The 21,798-nt window shown below is 49.4% G+C and overlaps 2 protein-coding genes across 13 annotated transcripts in view; one reads left to right on the forward strand and one right to left on the reverse strand.

Moving 5' to 3' along the window:
- Window positions 1–8,452: 8,452 nt before the first annotated feature.
- Window positions 8,453–10,181, forward strand: RPLP1 (ribosomal protein lateral stalk subunit P1). Its single transcript, XM_063327611.1, has 4 exons — window positions 8,453–8,631; window positions 8,736–8,810; window positions 9,370–9,487; window positions 10,061–10,181. The coding sequence occupies exons 1-4, from the start codon at window positions 8,560–8,562 to the stop codon at window positions 10,138–10,140; spliced, it is 345 nt and encodes a 114-aa protein (XP_063183681.1). The 5' UTR covers window positions 8,453–8,559; the 3' UTR covers window positions 10,141–10,181.
- Window positions 10,182–11,389: 1,208 nt separating this feature from the next.
- The window catches only part of PTK2 (protein tyrosine kinase 2), a 222,768-nt gene continuing 212,359 nt past the window's right edge, over window positions 11,390–21,798 (reverse strand). For 11 of the 12 annotated variants that reach the window (XM_063327608.1, XM_063327605.1, XM_063327606.1 and 8 more), the window contains 5 exons: window positions 21,359–21,398; window positions 20,503–20,609; window positions 14,175–14,330; window positions 13,620–13,700; window positions 11,390–12,672 (listed from right to left, as the gene is read on the reverse strand). In XM_063327608.1, the coding sequence (XP_063183678.1) occupies window positions 12,460–12,672; window positions 13,620–13,700; window positions 14,175–14,330; window positions 20,503–20,609; window positions 21,359–21,398 (597 nt within the window). In that variant the 3' untranslated portion in view covers window positions 11,390–12,459. The remainder of the gene's footprint in view (window positions 12,673–13,619; window positions 13,701–14,174; window positions 14,331–20,502; window positions 20,610–21,358; window positions 21,399–21,798) is intronic. The other variant, XM_063327610.1, reaches the window with a different exon arrangement.

Raw genomic sequence — 21,798 nt, forward strand, 5'->3', positions numbered from 1 at the left:
CAGCATTTCTGTGTTACTGAGGAAAGGAGAGTCACAGCTCTCTTCTACCTCTGTTCTTGAAGTAAGAGGACGCACGCTCATTTTGTGCCGTGTCACTCGCTTTATTTCTAATGCTTTTTGTCACTGACAATTGACGTTTTGGAGCACAGCGAAACCTAATTATGTCTCACCGGGCAATTTCACCCCAAAAAAGACCTCAGTTTTTGAAAAGGTTTGCTTTGAAAGAGTGTTTCGAAAGCTCTATAAACCCATTCTTTTTTGCATGCTTTTTATATCCTATATCAATGATTATACAGTAGTATAAGAAGAACTGCTTAAACACTTTAAATCAGGTTTCTCTAAAGAAAAAAACTGAGTGACTGTTCAACATAATACCTACTGTAACTGCTGGATTTCAAGATGACATTTCCCAGAACTGATATCTCTCAAGGAAGTAATTATTAGTTTTGAAAAACTGATCATTTTCTAATAATTTTGGAAGTAAAGATGGTATTTAGTAACAGCTTTTAAAAATCATTTGTATCAGCAGGAGCAATCTGGGGAAAATATTTTGTATACAAATAGGCTAATGACAAATGATACGGCTTTTCTTTTGATGAGAAAACATACATTGATCTTGCTAGGTAACAATCCTTCCCTTTGTAAACTAAATTAATTTTAAAAAAACCCACAGTTTGTAAATGTCTTTTAGTCTTTGGTAACAATGACACAGTGGCAAAAAATTTTACTCGGAGCAGAAAGATGTAAATTTTATTCTTGAATCTGTGGGGATTTAAGCTTATATTTTCCAGCTCTCAACTGGCCTAACTTTTAAGATGTTAACCTGGAGTGCGTGCATTAGACTTCTCACATAGTCTCTGTTCTGCTTTGCATAAGAATATAAAATGAGTGAGATCAGGACAAGAGAGAAGACGACCACAACTCTGTGATCTCATGTGTTCACATGGTTACAAAGACTTTGAGGGGTCTGGTCTCCTCCCCGGGGACTGTTTCTTATTTTACAATTACCGATTTAATCACAATTAATCCATGCTAGAGGGACCAAAACCTGATTATTTTTTTTCTCTCCTCAACTAGATGACTGTCCTAATTGCTAAGCTACAAAACCATACTTGATTTCTTTTGCCAAATTAATTGCAATACTTACTTATTAAAAAAAAACCCCAAACAACACAAACCAACCCAAAATATTTATTATTATTAGATTACTAACTTCAGTTCACTCAAGAAAGACTGAACTTTTCTAGGTGGTCAAGGCCAACAATACAAGTAAACACTTATGCAAACGATGCAGCACCACCTATTGGGGGTATGTTAGGTATGCCGATTATTACAGTTTTAAGTAGTGACAGAGTTTTGTTCTCTGTGTAAAAACCTAGTTATCAAAAACAAAAACCCAGCTAGGGAGAAAAGTAGTTTCCAAAAAGAGGATAAGGGAAGCAAATACTGTACCGGAGGCTGTTCATAAACAAACGTGGAGAAAACAGCTTAATGGTCTATAGCTGCTTTGTCAAATCTAAAAAAAAAACCAAAAACCTCACCAGACTCAACAGGGCACAGTAGGAGCAACTCCAAAAAACAGTGGAAAACATTTGCATGAGGGGGTGACTGCTCTGGTTAACAGCACATAACTCAAACAGATCAGGGCAAGCCGATTATCTACCAACACCTTCCCTCCCTTGAGAGTCGGAAAGACTTTAACCCATTGCCCAAAGGCACCCAAAGCTGAAGGTGTTGGCATGAATCATAGCCTCATTTAGTTTGAAAAGACCCTTAAGATTATTGAGGCCAACTGTTAACCTAACACTGCCAACTGCACCACTAAACCGTGGCCCTCAGCGCCACGTCTACACATCTTTTAAATACCTCCAGGGATGGACACTCAACCACTTCCCTGGGCAGCCTGTTCCAATGCTTGACAACCCTTTTGGTGAAGAAGTTTTTCCTACTATCCAATCTAAACCTCCCCTGGTGCAACTTGAGGCCATTTCCTCTTGTCCTATCGCCTGTTACGTGGGAGAAGAGACCGACCCCCACCTCTCTACACCCTCCTTTCAGGTGGTTGTAGAGAGCGAGAAGGTCTCCCCTCAGCCTCCTTTTCTCCAGGCTGAACACCCCCAGCTCCCTCAGACACTCCTCACAAGACTTGTTCTCCAGACCCCTCACCATCTCTGTTGCCCTTCTCTGGACCCGCTCCAGCACCTCAGTGTCTTTCTTGTAGTGAGGGGCCCAAAACTGGACACAGCACTCGAGGTGGGGCCTCACCAGTGCTGAGTACAGGCGGACGATCACTGCCCTAGTCCTGCTGGCCACACTGTTCCTGACGCAGGCCAGGATGCTGTTGGCCTTCTTGGCCCCCTGGGCACACTGCTGGCTCATATTCAGCCGGCTGTCGACCAACACCCCCAGGTCCTTTTCTGCCCAGCAGCTCTCCAGCCACTCTGCCCCAGGCCCGTAGCGTCCATGGGGTTGTTGTGACCCAAGTGCAGGACCCGGCACTTGGCCTTGTTGAACCTCAGACCATTGGCCTTGGCCCATCGATCGATCCAGCCTGTCCAGATCCCTCTGTAGAGCCTTTCTACCCCGTTAATGATGATCAACAACCTGAAGTTCATTAGTGTGGCTAATTGCTAAAACCAGGAGATATGGGCAATTGTATAGCCAAATTAGGATTCTGCCAGGGCCAATGAACAATTTAGACCATTTGCATGGTTTAAACACGAAAAAAATAATGAACTACTGAAGAAAGAAAGGGAACTGTACAGAGATAAAGGTGGACTCTATCTATTGTAACTACCTGATACGGCTTATTTACTTTTAAGTCCTCTCACTGTCATACAGTGATTGCTTTTAGGAGATAATGGTGTCTATATGGAAGATGAAAGTGATTCTGGGCAAGACAAAGCCCATTTAGAGGCTCAGGGAATCTCACCTTTCTTTTTTTTTCGGTCAAGCAGTCGTATCTTTTCTCCTTTTTGGGCATGCAAATGACTTTACTACCTGCTGGTCTTATACTTGGCGAAGTTTTTAACTTATGTATTGTTTCATGTTTTGAAATGTTGTTTTCAAGTCAGTAGACTTTGCCATTTCACTTACCCTATTTGTTCTTGCTTCCTTAGTATGGCGTCACAATACAACGCAGTTTTTTAGAACCACAGAACAATCACTATGCAGACTTTAATGCTAGTTTGTTTTGAAGCCACGTCTCATGCTGTGATGTGTAAGTGTGGGATAACAGCAAGGGCCCTGGAACTATGGGTGCAGGCAGAAGGCAAAGTCCCCCAAACCATCAATAACTTATGGTCAGTTATTGGTCATTGAAAAAGAGCAGCCTTTATTGCTGGGAAAAGGCTATTTTAAGAAAGGAAGAGTCACCTCGGTTCGTCCGCACCTTGGTGATGTTCTCCTTTCTTGGCTGGTAAGTAACAAACAAGCATATCCAGCCAAATCTCTGCCACTGCTCTTTGCCATCCTCTAAAGTGTAAAATTTCCACCTCAGGGATGTTTCATACCCAAGTTACTTGTTTTGTTTATCACGAAGACACTCCTGTGCTATCCTATAACAGCTTGCTAGCAACACAATTTTATTATCGTCCTAAACCAGAACATCGGTTTTCTGTACCGAGTCCCAGTAACTCACCACCCTGGAATTAACTCACTATTGTAGAATACACAGAAGCATGTACACTTTTTTTTTTTTTAAGCCCCCATCTATTTGCTAAAAATTCATCTAGAATGGAGACTGTTCTGCTCCGAAAGGATAGCGATGTGTTAAATAGAGTGTACAAGGTATAGACAGTTACAGGATCAGAGGTGAAAAGCACATACCACTGCAGATTTCTAGACCTTACCCCTTGGAATTCAGCTTTATTAGCCGGCAATCCCAACTGGATAGTTAGGCCTCAAAAAGCTTTGGGAAGCAGTAAAACTGGGTTTTTTTACGGTTCTTATTACATAGTGATTTGTTTTCATCATATATTTATTCCAAGCCCCTACAGAGCAGCCTTATCAGTGTCACTCAACAGATGCAGCAAGACAGCCATGAAGCAAGGATGCAGGCAAATCTCATTTAATTAACATCTTTACCAACCAAAGCCTAAGCCTATGTGAATGTCACATTTAAATTTTAAGTCTTCGTATTTTATTTTTTAACAATGCATCAGCATTTTTAATAATTTTTAGCTTAAGGGCTGTTACATCAGAACTGTTACGAGTGTTCCTCCTCCCTCTGTTAGGGCTCATACAAATGCCCGTTCCTACTTTCACCACTAAAACACAACAGAAAAAGCTGGGCCATGCATTCACCTGTCTTCGTATCCACAATAGGAATGCTGTAGCCAAATATATTCCATTTCAGTACAACAGCACTAATCATTGCAATCAACAGCACGACATGCTGATCATTGCAACAAGAATCCCTGGAATGCAGAGAACTTGCAAGTTCACTGAAGGTAGATTTCCTCTACTGGCTAAAGAGATCAATGATACATAGCCGCTATTTAAATCCTGCAAAAATGAGTTACTTTCTGTTTAACACGGGATGTTTTCAGTGGAGCAGACGTTTCAGGTGCTGAATCTGACGCTTTTGGGTTTATTGGATGGCAGTACCTTTAGACATAAAGCAAAAGCAATCTGAGCAGCTCCTTATGTGGGCTGGTCTAATCTTCAGTTCCTTCTTCATATATGTAAATATAATCTGGTGTGGGATCCACTTAGGAGGGAATCTTTCTTGTTTGAATAGCTTGGGTCTCCTACAGCATTTTTAGCCTATTGACGAGCTGTGCATTTCCAGAGGTGCTGTAGTAGGAGTTATTCTGAGATCCTGATGCCCTTGAACAAACTCCACTTTCTGCTTTCTGATATTTAGAGCGTAGTTATTTACTATATATTAGCTTCCTTCATAAGCAAATTATGACTGGTCTCTATTAAGCCTATAATTTTGTTGTTTGTTTGCACATTTCCATTACTAATTTCCCAGACCGCCTTCATTGGCAAGTTCATTTTTCATTTGATTGAAAGTTGTTGTTAGTTTTCAGTCAGATCGTCTCATGGCGGTGGTTTTGGCAGGGTTAGGTTAACGGCTGGACTCGATGGTCTGAAAGGTCCCTTCCAACCTAGACGATTCTATGATTCTATGGACCTCTCGGCACAGCTCCAAGTGCTTTCATGTGGGAGGCTGCGGAAATACTGGAGTGAGGGACAGACAAGGCAGGTTAATGCAAGTCATTTGTGAAATCCCACCCTCAAGTACCTAATAATGACAGAGGTTCCAGGATATTACATCCTAGTGGAAGGATGCATTTATTTGCTACTTTGAGTTAGGTACTAAAAATGTAGACATTTGCCCTGTGCCTTGTATAGGAAGTTTAAGTAATTGCTGAAATTGAGAGCTGGTGACCCCGCTAACAGGGTTAAGTACCCACAAGTTACGTGCTGAGCACTCTGCATTTCTCATCTCCGGCAGTAAGTACTGTCAAATCTTCATTTAGTGAAACTCTTGAGTTGTTTCTGATCATGAGGAAGGTATGGATACAAGAGGTCAAGTCCCTCTTGCCTACCTTGGTTTTACTTGCAATGGTCTAATAAATCCTCAGAATTTGTATGAAGGAGCGTTACAATAGTAGGCTGTTGGATACAAGTTGCTTGTAATGGAAAATTGTCATTTTAGGATTCTAAGCTTTCAGGCTTTTTGCAAATCCTTGAATAATTTTGCTCAAGCTTATTTTTCAAAGTTTGACTTATTTATCATAGAATCATAGAGTGGTTTGGGTTGGAAAGGACTTTTAAAGGTCATCTACTCCAGCCCCCCTGCAATGACCAGGGACATCTTCAACTAGATCAGGTTGCTCAGAGCCTGACCAACCTGACCTGGAATGTTTCCAGGGATGGGGCATCTACAGCCTCTCTGGGCAGCCTGGGCCACTGTTTCACTACCCTCAGCGTAAACAATTTCTTCATTATATCTAGTCTAAATCTACCCTCTTTTAGCTTAAAGCAATTACCATTTGTCCTGTTGCTACTGGCCCTGCTAAAAAGTTTGCCCCATCTTTCCTGTAGGCCTCCTTAAGGTAGGGGAAGGCCGCAAGAAGATCTCCCTGGAGCCTTCTCTTCTCCTGAACAACCCCAACTCTCTCAGCCTGTCCTCACAGCAGAGATGCTCCAGCCCTCGGATCATCTTCATGGCCCTCCTCTGGACTTGCTCCAACAGGTCCATGTCCTTCTTATGCTGGGGTCTGCAGAGCTGGACGCAGTACTTCACGCGGGCTCTCAGCAGAGCAGAGGGGCAGAATCACCTCCCTTAACCTGCTGGCCACGCTGCTTTTGCTGTGGCCCGGGATGTGGTCGGCTTTTCGGGCTGGGAGCACACATTGCCGGCTCATGTCCAGCTGTTCATCCTGCAGTACCCCCAAGTGCTTCTTGGCAGAGATGCTCTCAATCCCTTCATCCCCAGCCTGTGCTGATACCGGGGCTTGCCCCGACCCGGGTGCAGGACCCTGCACTTGGCCTTGTTGAACCTCATGAGGTTCACATGGGCCCACTTCTGGAGTCTGTCCAGGTCCCTCTGGATGACATCCTGTCCCTCAGGCATGTCAGTCGCACTACTCAGCTTGATGTCATCTGCAAACATGGTGAGGGTGCACTTGATCCCACTGCCTGTGTCATTGATGAAGATATTAAACAGTACTGGTCCCAACACAGCCCTGTCCCACTACTCTCTGGATTCAACCATCCAACCAATTCCTTATTCACTGAACCCATCACATCCATACCTCTCCAATTTAGAGAGAAGGACCCTGACAAAGGCCTTACGGAAGTCCAGATAGACAACATCTGTAGTTCTCCCCTTATCCACTGATGTAGTCACTGCATCATAGAAGGCCACTAGATTGGTCGTGCAGGACTTGCCTTTGGTGAAGCCATGTAGTAGACACAAACCACCAGGTTCCTTTTGTTGCCTTGGTCTCTAATTCTTACCCATAAGCTTTCAGCCTGCTCGTGGCTATTCTTCAGAGACAGCTCTTCACACTCTATCCATTTCTTGACATAGAGGGCAATGCCTCTGCCCCTCCTTCCTCGCCTGTCCCTTCTGAACAGCCTGTACCCATCACCAGCCGCACACCAGTCATGGGATTCATCCCACCAAGTTTCAATAACGGCAACTAGGTTGTCGCTTTCTAGCAGCACAGTGGCTTCCAGCTTCTCCTTGTTTGTTGGCCACTCTGCACGCATTGGCGTAGAGGCACTTCAGGTGGGCTGTTGGCCGTGTCACCTTCTTAGAGGAACACTCCTTAATTCCTTTGAGGTATTTCCCTGGTGTTCCTCTGTTGGTTCCTATTACCTCAGAAGCCCCTGGCTCATCTCAACAAGACTTCAAGTGTTCTGCAGCATAGACAACACATCTCGGAGCTACAAGCTGAGAGACCTTGCTAACACCCCTCTAACCTTGGCATGTCATCCCATGGCTTGTCTGTCACGGGCAATCCTGATATTGTCCCCCTCCCCTTTCAAGCCTAGTTTAAAGCTCTGTCAGTGAGCCCTGATAGCTCATGAGCAAAGACCCTCTTTCCCCTTTGAGAAAGCTGAATCCCATCCGACAGCAGCAGGCCTGGTGCTGGTCTTGGGCTGTGGGACCACCTGGGTCTTGGGCTCCCCACCTGGAGAACTGCGTCCAGCTCTGGAGTTCTCAGCACAGCAAGGACATGGACCTGTTGGAACGGGTCCAGCAGAGCGCCACGAAGATGCTCTGAGGGCTGGAGCCGCTCTGCTGTGAGGACAGGCTGAGAGAGCTGGGGCTGTTCAGCCTGGAGAAGAGAAGGCTCTGGGGAGACCTTAGAGGCCCTTCCAGTCTCTAAAGGGGCTACAGGAGAGATGGCGAGGGACTCTGGATCAGGGAGTGGAGCAATAGGGCGAGGGGTTTCAAACTGAAAGAGGGGAGATTTAGATTGGATATCAGGAAGAAATTCTTTGCTGTGAGGGTGGTGAGACGCTGGCCCAGGTTGCCCAGAGAAGCTGTGGCTGCCCCATCCCTGGAGGTGTTCAAGGCCAGGCTGGATGGGGCTTGGAGCAGCCTGGTCTGGTGGGAGGTGTCCCTGCCCAGGGCAGGGGGTTGGAACCAGATGGCCTTTAAGGTCCCTTCCAACCCAAGCGATTCTATGATTTATCGCGAAGGACCCCGCAGCGCCGCAGAGGACCCGGCGGTGCGCCCGTCCGCCTTCCCCACGGCCGGGGCCCTCAGGCGGCGGGCGGCGGGACCCGGGGGGACCTGGAGGCCCTCCGAGGCCGCCCGCGCCGGGCCGACGCTCCCGTCATCCCCCGCCGCGCTGCGATTGGTGCAGCCCTGCCCCGCCGCCATTGGCCAGCACTGCCCTGCCGCTCTCGGGTTGGACAGCGGCGCTGACGACCTTGTTGCGTCGCATCCTGCGATTGGCTGCGCGCGCCATTATAAAGGCAGCCCGTAGGCCTGCGGTCCTTTTCCTCCCCGGCGGCGCAAGGTGCTGTGTCCTTCAGCTGAAGCTAAGGCCGTCCACCCCGGCGACTGGCACCGCGCCCCGCCCCGCCATGGCCTCCGTCTCCGAGCTCGCCTGCATCTACTCCGCCCTCATCCTGCACGACGATGAGGTCACCGTCACGGTGAGTGCGGGCCCCGCGCCCCGCCGGCACAAGATGGCGGCGAGCGGCGGCATGGCATGGCGGGGCGGGGACGGGCCGGGTGCTGAGCGCCGCTCTCGTTACAGGAGGACAAGATCAACGCGCTCATCAAGGCGGCCGGAGTGAACGTGGAGCCGTTCTGGCCCGGCCTCTTCGCGAAGGTGAGCGGCAGGGAAATGGGGGGCGGAGGGGGGCGGCGCCCCGGGGTCGGGCGGAGGTGGGGGCGGAGGGGGGCGGCGCCCCGGGGTCGGGCGGAGGTGGGGGCGGAGGGGGGCGGCGCCCCGGGGTCGGGCGGAGGTGGGGGCAAGGGGGGCCCGGGGTCGGGCGGAGGTGAGGGGGGGGAAGCGACCCGGGGCCGGGCTGAGGTGATGGGCTATGGGGGGAAGGGGCCTGGGGCTGGGCTGAGGTGATGGAGGGGGGGAAGCGGCCCGGGGGCGGCCGGGGCACCTCGGGGGGGGTGTGTGTGGGGGTTTCGCTGTGTTTCATGGGTGCAGATCGCACCCAAGCAACGGCTGCCCGGTGGTGGCGACTTGGGCAGGGGACCCCTATGGGATTAGTGTTGAAACGCTTTTAATGAGTATAAACCCGCCAAATTACATTGTCTCTCAGTGACTTGTCAGGTGGGATGAAGTGTCAGCGGGTGCGTCACGGTGCGGCTGCGCAGGGCTGAAGCGGGGCTGCCCCGCGCTAACCGGGCTTTCCTCCGCTGCTTCTCCCCAGGCGCTGGCGAACATCGACATCGGCAGCCTCATCTGCAACGTGGGAGCGGGCGGCGGCGGGGCTCCGGCCGCGGCTGCTCCTGCCGGCGGTGCTGCACCAGCGGGCGGTGCTGCCCCGGGTAAGGGGAATTCTGGGCCCGACGCAGGATTGTCGGCTGGAACAAACACTGGGTTAAGAAGCTGCTTGTTGTCAGCTTGAGAGTCAGCCTGTCTCCTTCCCCTTGCAATTTGAGGGTGGTTTGTGCTTCGTAGTACACGTGGGTAGAGCAGAACAGACCCTCGCCTTTAGAAAGGCTGGAATTGCACTTCGAGTCTGATCTAGTTAAAGGTGTCCCTGCGTACTGCAGGGACTAGATGGCCTTTAAAGGTCCCTTCCAACCCAGCACATTCTATAATTCCAAGTCAGCGAACAGGATTAGTGTTGCCTCAGAGTTAAGGCTGGTCGTTCTGTATCTTGTCAGGATCTTGTCCTGGTGCCTGAAGAGAGAGCACCTGCTCTGTAAAATTGTTTTAGTTTTAATGGGAATTAATTTTGAAGGCACAAACCCACTTTCCCAGTGGAAACGCTGGTCTCGGGTTGTTGGCTCAGCGTGTTAGCATTGCTCAGGTCGTGCTCGCTGATGTTAGTCACTGTACGTGACTCTTGGGAGCTGGTAACATGGAAAAATCCTGACTCTCTTCTCCTTTTCTAGCCGAGGAGAAGAAAGAAGAGGAAAAGAAAGAAGAATCAGAGGAATCTGATGATGACATGGGCTTTGGTCTTTTTGACTAATTACTTTTGTACCCAACTGTAATAAAGAACATGTAAACGTACTCTTGTCTCTTAACGTGGGTGCGTGTGCAGGGGAGCGGACAAGGGATGGCCAGGTTACCTACAGGTATTGGAACTGCTGTTGTCCTGTGTTAATCCAGGGCTTTACAGCTTCCCTTGTTGGCTCTTCACACTTAGCATCAGCACAGCGTGGTGACAGCTGCGGGCTCCTAATTACATTTTTAGAGTACAGCCAAAGGTGGAAATGCAATCACGGTGAGCAGGGGATGTGGCGTGTTTAGCAGAAGCGCCATGAGGTGGCGGGTCCTGCAGCCTCTCGGTGAAGCTGCAGCGTCTCTGGTTAATGCTTCGAGTGCTGCATCTCGGGCAGTTTCTAGTATCGGGTAATTCAGCCTGTTCAGGGCACCTAAAGGCTGAGGCACGGCAGGGATTAAGTGTCTCGCAGTGCGGGACAGTTGTTGAGCTGGAGACGGGCAAACAGCTGAATTCTCAGCTAAAGGCCCTTGTTGGAGGCTGCAGCTGGGATCCCGTTTATTCAGGAGCGGGTATAATTTAAAAGCAGTTGAGTCCTGCAGTACCCGGCACCCAGCCTGGGTTGTATCGGGGTGTAATTGTTTTGCCTTTCCAGAAAAAAGTGAAGGAGCATCTCTGAAAACTGCTTTGAGGGGAAGATTGTGTAATTTTACATATAAAAGGAGTACCTTAAAAAGTACGTCTTTCTAAAATAACTTCTGAACAGGACTTTTCCGGAGCAACTGAACAAGGCAAGGGCTGTTTTTCTAATGTGTAGTCTAAAACGACAGTCGTGGGTAAGGACGACTCCACAGCTGTGTAGGAGGGTGGTTCCGCACCCAGACCCACAGTGGACGCTCTGCGCTGCCCCCTCTGCCCACCAAACTGGAGCTCATCTGGTGTTTGAAAGATGTGGGCACCCAGGGAAGGATTTAGGCCGTGCAACCCCCTGCTTTAAAGAACCCTCCCCCTAGGAAAACCGATCTTAGAAGGCCGAAGGAGCGACACGCAGTAATTACACATCACACAGGTAACACGGACTTATTCCTGTGCTCCGTAGCGGGAGGGGGAAATGCTTTCCGGAAGGCTACTTGAATCTTGCATTTCCTCCTTGGATGTTTAATGTTGATCCTTAAGTCCTGCATAAGTGAATTGGTCAAAGTTTGTGGATTAGGGTGGGGGGAAAATTCCACACAGGGAAAACTCTCAGTGGTTTCTTCTGCAGCGCACGCACAAAATCATACAGCTGGGATTTCACTGGTAACACCTTTTTAATAGGTCAAAGTAACTGTACAGTTCATTATATTCTTCCTGAGAATAATTTATATCCCTCAACAGCAAAAAGGGAGTGTGGTTTGTATTTTAACAGAACAGATGGCGTAACTGGAAAACCAAGGAAAATCTAATTACACCGCTCTACTGTAACTCCTCCCAGGCAAGACAGACAAAAGGATGGGTTAGTTAACTACAGTGGGTTTAAAATATTCAACATGGCTTTAATCTGTCTTTTATAAATTATATAAAAATGGGGGACATGAATGGTTACCGAACTCCTCTAAATGCAGCTCTGAATTGCTCTGGTACAAAGCAGCATTTTTGCTTCCAAGGAAAACAACGTTGCTACAAAAGAACTGGCACGTTATTCTGGTGAAAAAGACGAGAGTTTTCAGTTGTGTTCTACAGCTAGTTCCAAACAAATGCTTCACACATTCACATAAAAGTAAAAGGCAGGAAGATGAAGAGGGCTTTTAGTTTGTCTTGAAATGACTGAAGTCTTGAAAATATAGCTTTTTATTCTTTCTCTGTAAATTGTGATTAGCATATTGCGACGTAAGTGTTCTAATAAAAAAAATTCCAGTCTGGATAGTTCATATACTGTGGGCAAGAATTCTCAGCCCTGAGGTTTCCCCGAATTCTTCACTTCACAATATCTTTCTCTGCTCTGCTGCTCGGACAGTTTGGGCTCTGAGACCGTAACCCGGCGGCAGCTCTAGGCCAAGCGTGTCCCGTGCCACGGTATAAACCCGCAGCGCGCTCCGGAGCCGTGATTTCCCGAGGACGTCTGCGCAAACTTCATCGTGTGATAATGCCGCTGTTTGAATCCCAGACCAGCTTGGCTTTATGATATAAAAACGTGGTTAAACTTTTGTAATGAGAGAACCAAGAGCTGTCAGTCAGCTCCGCTGAAGCAAGAGGTGCTGGAAAGCCAGGACTACGCTGGGTTAATCCTCAACTGCTGGTGGGAGGTGAAAAAACATCCTTTCGCAAGCAGAATTCTGAAGACTGATGAAACTCTTCCCTCAGCGCTTAGTGGGGCCTGGACTGGCTGATCATTTTCAGTCTGGCTTGGTCGATAACATCCAGCAAGTTTTTGGCATCCACGGCCAGCGCGTGAGCAGCCGTCAGCATTTGCTTCTTGTACTCCTGCTGCAGGCTGGTCATGACGTACTGCTGGGCCAGCTTCATCTTGTTAATGAGCTCCGCCAGGTCCGAGTTCAGCAGCTTCTGGGCCATCTCGATCTGGAACGAGAAGGTTCAGTCAACCTCTCTGCGCTCATGGCAGCGATACCACACGGCAACGGCACCATCCGCCCTCCCTCACCCCTGCTTGACATTCCCGGTTGAAGCCACGGCTGTTTCTGTGGGCATCACGCGGAGCAGACGGAATTTGGGCACCTGCTGCTCTGTGCTGCATGGAGATGAAGAGCAGCCCCGGCAGCTGCCGAGCCGCCCCATGTTAAATGGCACCAAGACCCAAAGTGCTAACAGCAGATTTTAATCCATGTCTTACAGGTTTGCAGGTCTCCATAGTTATCACCATTTCTCTTTTATTACTATTATTAAAGTAGCTCTAAAAAATAAAACAGGTCAATAAGCGAGATACAGGTGACTTAACAGAACCACATCCCTAAAGTCAGGGTGATTCTCGAAGATGGCACTTTAAGAACCATTCTCCGGCGTGGTCATTATCACACTCATTCAAGGTTTTGCAGGAAAACGTTTTCAGTCCTGACTCATGACGTTCGCTGAAAGATCTCAGTCACTGCTCACCCAGAACTAGGCTGTTGTGGGATATCTCATCAAAGCCTTCCAGCTGCACCAAGCTCTATGCTCAGTTACCTGGTAATGACTTCGTGTGCAAGCCGTAGTTTAACGAAAGGTTAACCTTGCACGAAGACGTCCCGCGTAAGCCCTGCTAACGGGTTTTACGTCAGCTTTGTAAGCGCGCGTGTCGTACGCTCCTCAATTGCAGCCGGTCTGAGCGGCTTCACTGAAGTCAATACAAACCTACGTCCACACAGCAACTGCATTCTAATAAAATTAATTCCAGGAAGAATTATAACCCGTACTGCGGAGTGAGCCAAAACAGGCAAAGCAGAGAGGGCCAAACCCTGCCCAGATCCCTCCTGGCTGGGGCTCCCGTGGAAGGCAGCGGAGCGAGCACCGGCGAGGGCAGCTCTACGTACCTCTCTGTGGGTGCTGGCAGGAAGCACGGGCAGGCTCTCGTCTACCGTTGCCAGTAACGTTCTTAACGCTAAACCAACCTCCTAAGGAAAAAAAATAAAAATTAAGAAAATAAAGTTTTAGAACTCGGGATGAACGGATGAGAGGCGTGTAGCTGGAGTGCAGGAAGCAACCGATAGACTTCATCCCTCATCGGGGTACGACGGGAGTTAGGAAATGGCTGAGGGACTCTGAACACCTCACTTGCAATTCCATGTTTCACCATCAAAACAAAATGCCTTTAAAAAAAAGTTATTTTTAAGAAATGAAATGTAGAGAAGATGGCTCGCAACTCGCTGCCCCTGGGCAAGCACTGGCAAACTGGGGAATAAAAGCACCGTCCCCGCACTACTGGTAGCAGCACCCAACGGCCCAGCACCCTGACTGCACGTTACCCCCCAAAAACGCAAAAAGCTTTTCTACTCCCAACTTTCCCGAAGGTTTCTCCTGCGTTGCTTGAAGACCTCATTGAGGAAGAGAGCCGATGCTTACGCCGATGTTAGGAATCGCCTCCGTACCTTTACCATGGGCACGTACTCCTCCGGCGGGGCTGGCTGGATTTTACTGGACATTTCTATCACCGCTTTCACCAGCCCCGTTACGTTCTCGTAGACTTTGTCGTTGGAGCGATCCAGGTTGGCCGTAGGAGGAGGGCTGATCTCCTGCGGCTGAATCTGGAAGCAGAGAGGGGTGGTTTAACCTCCTGTCCCCAGCAGATGGGGCTCAGCATCTTCCCAGCCTCCGCAGACCGCCGGGAAGGTCTCACATCCGCAATGGCCCCCACCCGGCCCCCTGGGTCCCCTGTCCCCCTCAGCACGATCGCTCCGCATCTGAAGGAAGTTTCCTTTAGTTCTTCTGACTGAACCTGCGCTGTGAAATGCCACTGGGGAAGTTTTTGCCAGGATTTCCCTGAAGAGCTTCCAGCGTGACTCCCGCAACAGAGAAGAAACTAATTTGAGGGATGAGGGGTAGAGAGTGCTCGACACGTCTAAGTGCTTCACTGCTGAGGGACAAGTTCCACTGCTAAGGACACAGGGCTCAGATCCCTCGCTCGAGAAAGTTGGGTTTTTGCTCCAAAACAACGTCAGACTACATACTTAGCACACGAATGTCGTAAAGAGAGGATAATTGTTTTGCTCCTGAGAATTCACAGCAGATTAACAAAAATGGTGTCACCAGTACAGGTGGGAAACACCAAATGTTTTCATACAGTTTGTTTCCAACAGACCAGAAAAAACCCAATAGGTTAAAAATCCTGTAGTCCTCACTCATGCAAAGTTTTTCTCCTGTCAGATCTGTCTGGAGTTAAATCCAACACAGACCAAAATAATCCTGGGTTAGAAAAGAAACAAACTTGGAAAACTTCCTCTGTAAGGTCCTCGGCATCCCTGCTCCTGAGCTGCGAAACTACAAGCGTCCCAGTTCCCAGTCCCAGTTCCCCGCAGCTCTTCACTGCCACGGGATGCCCAAGCACCCACGCAGTGGGAGCAGAAGGTTAAAAAATGGCTTATTTCCTACTGGTCACCCAGTGGGCCGACCACCCCGCTGCTCTGAGCTGGCTCGTGGCATTTCAGCCCACCACACTGGGTCGCTGCTGGTTCTTACAGCAGACACGTGTTGCTGGAAGCGGCCGAGATCTTCCTCTGCTGAAACTATAAACTACTTGGATGAAACTTTGCCTAAGGAAGGAGCGCAGGATTTGGTGCACGGTGATTCCATTGTGTTGCATTTCACCAAGTGGGGACTGACAACTATTACGGAGATTCAGTGTTGTGCATGATCAGAAACTCCCTTGGGAGAAAGACCATTGGAATTGCCTCAATCATCAGAGAAAGGCTGCGATTCTCATTGGTTTCAGCAATCGAGAAGTTAAACAGTGATTGGCAAAGTCACATGCAAAGACATTTTGGCACAGGGCACGTACACACACGCTCACGCACTGCTTACCCTCCATGGCTATGGTTGAGCAGAATGTGGGGGAAGGTTAAAGAAATTTACCAAAAGAAGGGAAAAAAAGAAAAACAATATTAATAAAACTCAGCAGGAAAAAAAAACAAAACCAAACACAAACCAAACCCAAACCATGTGTAGCAATAAGAGACCAGTTAAAAAAGCCTGCAACAAAAAGGCATCCTCGACAGTACCGGCAGTCATTCGTGTTAGCTCTTGGTCCGTTCGTTACGGAGGCGGCGTGTGCTGACGGCCTGCTGTGCACCCGCGGAGCAGTGGAAGTGTTTGCCATGCACCCATGCTCGCTTTTTACTAAACACATGGGGAAGAGAGATCATGCAAAGCTTGACAGGAGCAAGCCAGTCGGGCGAGCAGCAGAGGGGTACGTGGAGGAGAGGGGCCTCTGCAACGCTGGGGAACAACGTCCTCCGCAACCCCGGGCCCTTCACGCAAGAAAATGTTGCGTTCATTGTTCAAAACTTTTTTTTTTTTTCTTTCGAAAAGTCGTGATAGGAAATACACGGTCATCTAACTGCAACTCCTGTCCGCGGTGGCTAACCACAGTCGTGGCTGAGAACTACCAAGAACCCATCCCAGATGGCTTATACCCTACTCGGCTCCTACAGCCAGGCCCTCATGTTTCAAGAGTACAGACACCTGCGTTTCTTAACACTCCATTTTTCTGTTGTTTATACCCACACACTACTGCTCTACGGACTGTGAAGTCAGAGAATCATAGGATGTGTTGGGTTGGAAGGGACCTTTAAAGGTCACCCAGTCCAACCCCCTGCAGTCAGCAGGGACATCTTCAACTAGATCAGGTTGCTCAGAGCCTCATCCAGCCTGGCCTTGAATGTCTCCAGGGATGGGGCCTCCACCACCTCTCTGGGCAACCTGGGCCAGTGTCTCACCACCCTCACTGTAAAGAACTTCTTCCTAATGTCTCATCTAAACCCACCCTGCTCTAGTTTAAAGCGCTGCCCCTCGTCCTATCCGGTCAGGAGTTCCTTTGCATGGACTGCCTGAATTTGCCTCAGCAATGAACAGAAACCCACGTATTTCCTGGTGCGGGCCGGCCCTTGAGGCTCCGGAGGACAAGCCGTTCAAATCCTCTTAATTTGTGTTCTGCAGAAAAGGGAGACTGAAATGGGAGTCTGAAATGGCCGTGCAGAGAAGGGAGTCTGAAGTGAACCCTAGAAGCATCTTCAGTTTAGGACCGCACACTTAAAGTTACACGCTATCAGAAACGAACGGGCTGTTTTCTTGAAGGGGCACAAAATAATCCAATTTCAAGAAACTCTTGACAGAAAAAACAACATCAGCCCTTTTCTACTGGAGAAGCTGGTTAGTACGCGAATCTTCTTCACTTGTTATTACCCGTGACTTTGGCTGCTCAGGTTTGTTTGTTGTCAAAAGGATGTATTTCAGAATTTTTTTTTCATGTTCCAGTATCGGCATTTAGAAAGGAAATTTTAGAGAAGCCAAGTTTAGTAACACATCTGTTACTGCTTTTTGACGTTTTCTGAGGCTTGGCAGCTTGAAAAGCACTGGCATCAGTGTATAATAAATAATCCTGCTCAAATTCGTCACGGCTGTCCATTTCCAGCGATTCTTAAATATTCCAATAATCTCAGCACCAGAGAGCAAGAGTGAGACGGGCAGGCAGCGGCTGAGATCGATTAGTGCTAAATACTGCTTGGATGGCAAGTACTGAATTTCATAGTCAGATTAACTGCACTTTTCCTGCATTTTCTTAAACCACCTGAAGTAAGTGTCACTCACCACAATAGCCGGGGGCTACCACAACATGGATTCCCCTTCTTTACTACGGGCTCGGCAGGGCCTAGATCAGCGGGAGGTTCTCCTGCCCTGAGGAGCTGTACCACGGCCAGCTGGTGTATCACGGCAGGGACGGCCCGGCCTGTTTGCAGCAGCCTGGGCTCCAGCGCAAAGCCCATCCTCCTTCTCTAACGCTGCACCCATCCTCCTTCTCTAACGCAGCACCCATCCTCCTTCTCTAACGCAGCACCCATCCTCCTTCTCTAACGCAGCACCCATCCTCCTTCTCTAACGCTGCACCCATCCTCCTTCTCTAACGCAGCACCCATCCTCCTTCTCTAACGCTGCACCCATCCTCCTTCTCTAACGCTGCACCCATCCTCCTTCTCTAACGCTGCACCCATCCTTCTCTAACGCAGCACCCATCCTCCTTCTCTAACGCTGCACCCATCCTCCTCTAACGCTTCACCCATCCTTCTCTAACGCAGCACCCATCCTTCTCTAACGCAGCACCCATCCTCCTTCTCTAACGCAGCACCCATCCTCCTTCTCTAACGCTGCACCCATCCTCCTTCTCTAACGCTGCACCCATCCTCCTTCTCTAACGCTGCACCCATCCTTCTCTAACGCAGCACCCATCCTCCTTCTCTAACGCTGCACCCATCCTCCTCTAACGCTGCACCCATCCTTCTCTAACGCTGCACCCATCCTTCTCTAACGCAGCACCCATCCTCCTTCTCTAACGCAGCACCCATCCTCCTTCTCTAACGCAGCACCCATCCTCCTTCTCTAACGCAGCACCCATCCTCCTTCTCTAACGCTGCACCCATCCTCCTTCTCTAACGCTGCACCCATCCTCCTTCTCTAACGCTGCACCCATCCTTCTCTAACGCAGCACCCATCCTCCTTCTCTAACGCAGCACCCATCCTCCTTCTCTAACGCTGCACCCATCCTCCTTCTCTAACGCTGCACCCATCCTCCTTCTCTAACGCTGCACCCATCCTCCTTCTCTAACGCAGCACCCATCCTCCTTCCCTAACGCTGCACCCATCCTCCTTCTCTAACGCTGCACCCATCCTCCTTCTCTAACGCTGCACCCATCCTCCTTCTCTAACGCTGCACCCATCCTTCTCTAACGCAGCACCCATCCTCCTTCTCTAACGCTGCACCCATCCTCCTTCTCTAACGCTGCACCCATCCTTCTCTAACGCAGCACCCATCCTCCTTCTCTAACGCAGCACCCATCCTCCTTCTCTAACGCAGCACCCATCCTTCTCTAACGCAGCACCCATCCTCCTTCTCTAACGCAGCACCCATCCTCCTTCTCTAACGCAGCACCCATCCTCCTTCTCTAACGCTGCACCCATCCTCCTTCTCTAACGCAGCACCCATCCTCCTTCTCTAACGCAGCACCCATCCTCCTTCTCTAACGCAGCACCCATCTTTCCCCTCTCAGGAACCAGCGGGAGCACAAATACCTCACCTCCTCGGGTGCTACCGATGGCAGCAGCTGAGAGAACGGGGGCAGCAGCAGGAGCGATCCTGCTGCAAGGCTCTGGTCAGTAACACTGCTGTCAGACCGAGCGTCTCTGTGGAGGCGAATGCGTCCAGCTGCAAAGGTTGTGAAATCACGCAACGGCCATGTGTACAGAGCTCCTGCATTTCTCCTGCATTTCTGGTGGAGTATTACTGACAGAATTCCCAGCTACAATTACATCGAGCCACTGGAAACTGCTTGCACCAGAAACGGCTCCACTGGTGCCCCTCAGGAGCCCCAAAGGTCTCTGAGAGGTTTCTCTTTCCCGAAGATCGGAAAGGTAACGGAGTCCCAAAGGCAGGGAACACCGAGGGGCACGATTTTAACAGTTACCAACATAGTAAAGAGCAGTTCCATCGACACCAAGCGCCACAGGGGACAGGACGCTGTGCTTCACAGCCCCCCGCAGCATCTCTCTGCTAGAAAACTATAAAGTTTCAGTTTTGGCTTTATTGCCTATTTACTGGAGATGAAACAACACATTATAAAGTATCTCAATCCCAGGTGAGACAGCCCATTTCCCTCTTCCCATGTTCTCCAGAGCTGCAAGGGTTTTAGGAGCCTTGGTGCTGCAGCAAGAGCTTTTTGGAGCACCGCAGTTCAGAGGTGTCTCACCTCTCTGGGACCGAGGACAGGAGACTTTGGTTCTACCTGAGTAACCGGGAACCCTGGGTGTGCTGCTCCCTGCTTAACAAAGCTGCTGAGCCCTGTACGGGAGATCCCACGTGCTCTTCAAACTAGAAATAAGCTGGGCTGCATCAAGAAGAGTGTGGCAAGGAGATCGAGGGAGGTCATCCTCCCCCTCTACTCTGCCCTGGTGAGGCCGCATCTGGAGTGCTGTGTCCCGTTCTGGGCTCCCCGGTTCAAGAAGGACAGGGAACTGCTGGAGAGGGTGCAGCAAAGGGCTACCAAGATGATGAGGGGACTGGAACACCTCTCTTATGGAGAAGGGCTGAGGGATTTGGGTCTTTTCAGTCTGGAAAAAAAGACGACTGAGGGGGGGATCTTATCAACGCTTATAGATACTTAAAGGGTGGGTGTCAGGAGGATGGGGCCAGGCTCTTCTCAGTGGTGCCAGGCAACAGGACAAGGGGTAACAGGCACAAACTTGAGCATAGGAAGTTCTGCCTAAACATGAGGAGGAACTTCTTTCCTTTGAGGGTGGCAGAGCCCTGGCACAGGCTGCCCAGAGAGGTGGTGGAGTCTCTTTCTCCGGAGACATTCCAAACCCGCCTGGACGCGTTCCTGTGCAACCTGCTCTGGGTGACCCTGCTCTGGCAGGGGGTTGGACTAGATGATCTCCAGAGGTCCCTTCCAACCTATGTCATTCTGTGATTCACCTGGGAAAGGTTCTAGGGGAGGAATGTGCTGAATCACAGCAATGGAGGATACAAGCCTACCAGTTAACTCCCCACGGCCCTGGAGAGCTGCCAGCCCATGTTTGCCCCGTGATAACACTTATTTGGGCAGCGTAGTCGCTTTAGCTTTCCATGGTCTCTACTTCAGGATCAGGAAACTCCCTCAGAGTGGTAATGTTTAGTTTTCTGAAGTGTGTTTCATGTGACACCGAGCAGCGTACCTTCACGCCTTCGTTGTAGCTGTCCACGGGGCTGTTCAGGCTTGCGAGGCTGCCCAAATGGCTGGGGGCTCCAGGGCGGGGAGGTTTCTTTGGCGGAGCCGCGTGATCTGGTTAACAAAACAATCTGCATTTTAGAGGACCAACATACCAGATGTACCCGCATAATTTTGGTCTGTCGACACTACTAAGGCTATAACTGCTTTACTGCACGAGCAGAGGAGCTGCACATCTTTACGCGTCTGACGGTACATCCATTGTTTGTAGGAGCTACGCTTTAATCTGTATTTCTACTGAAGAAATGTGGACAGAAAAGCCTGTGGAATTCATCAAGTTTTCCTGCGATTATGAGAACGTGGCTGTTTTAGTAAGATCCATCGAAAATCCCTTCGTGGGGCAACTGCTCCTCATCTCAGTGCACCTACCCCAGGCCTGGGAGGGACTCACCCTTCGTGCCACAGCCGAGTGCCACACATGCTGCGCTGTGTCTGGGCAAATCGGATTTCTTCACGGCAGAAATCATGGGTGTGATTCACTTGGAGATTGAGAAACCTAAATTTAGGTGTCTACTTTTGCTTTACGTGTCTGAACCGCGCACACGGTGAAGTCCTACACAGTGACTCAGCTTCCTCTAGACACTTCCCGCCTGCTGATGAAACACTTTCTCGGCTTTGCTGACTGCGTCTCTGGGGACTGCACGGGGAATTCAAACACACAGCGCACCGAAACACCTACGTGGAGTTACCTGGAATCGAAGCCACGCCTCGTATGAAAATACTGGCGTAAATCTGTTCACTACCGTTGCTAGAAAACTTGTAACCAAGGATTCAAGATGACAGTATATGAATTTACGGCTTACCTGGTTTACCCACAGGCTGATATATGTGCTGGTTGCCAGCCTGTAAAATAAAATGTACATTTAAACTAGTTATTACAGTGTTCACAATGTTCATCAGCACAATCTCAAACGCTGAGAGGAGCCAGTTCTCAGCACATTCCCAACAGTCAAAAACCCATCCCTATTCACCATCACTAGCTAAGCTCCTAACGACAGCTGTATCATTTATGCGGTGAGAAAAGAATTTTCATTTGTTTTGTATCGCTCACAGCAGCCCTGGCCTCTGCATTACAGTTTATCCTTCATTAATAATCCAATGCGGAGGTACATTCACAGCCATTTTTAGTCTGTATTCAGAGATCAAACTGTAGAAGTCACGGCGGTGAAGAAGAAACGGCAGTGCGAGAATCGGAAGACTGAAGTATTTCTGCACTGCTGGTTTCCCCAACGGAAAGCCATTT

The sequence above is a fragment of the Chroicocephalus ridibundus genome, chromosome 2, assembly GCF_963924245.1.
Source record: "Chroicocephalus ridibundus chromosome 2, bChrRid1.1, whole genome shotgun sequence".
NCBI lineage: Eukaryota > Metazoa > Chordata > Aves > Charadriiformes > Laridae > Chroicocephalus > Chroicocephalus ridibundus.

Bases quoted from the DNA above. Each gene is read 5' to 3' on its own strand.
- RPLP1 (XM_063327611.1), top strand. From the start codon at position 8,560: ATGGCCTCCGTCTCCGAGCTCGCCTGCATCTACTCCGCCCTCATCCTG. The intron at 8,632-8,735 runs GTGAGTGCGGGC...CTCTCGTTACAG, and splicing joins ACGATGAGGTCACCGTCACG to GAGGACAAGATCAACGCGCT. The intron at 9,488-10,060 runs GTAAGGGGAATT...CTCCTTTTCTAG, and splicing joins AGCGGGCGGTGCTGCCCCGG to CCGAGGAGAAGAAAGAAGAG.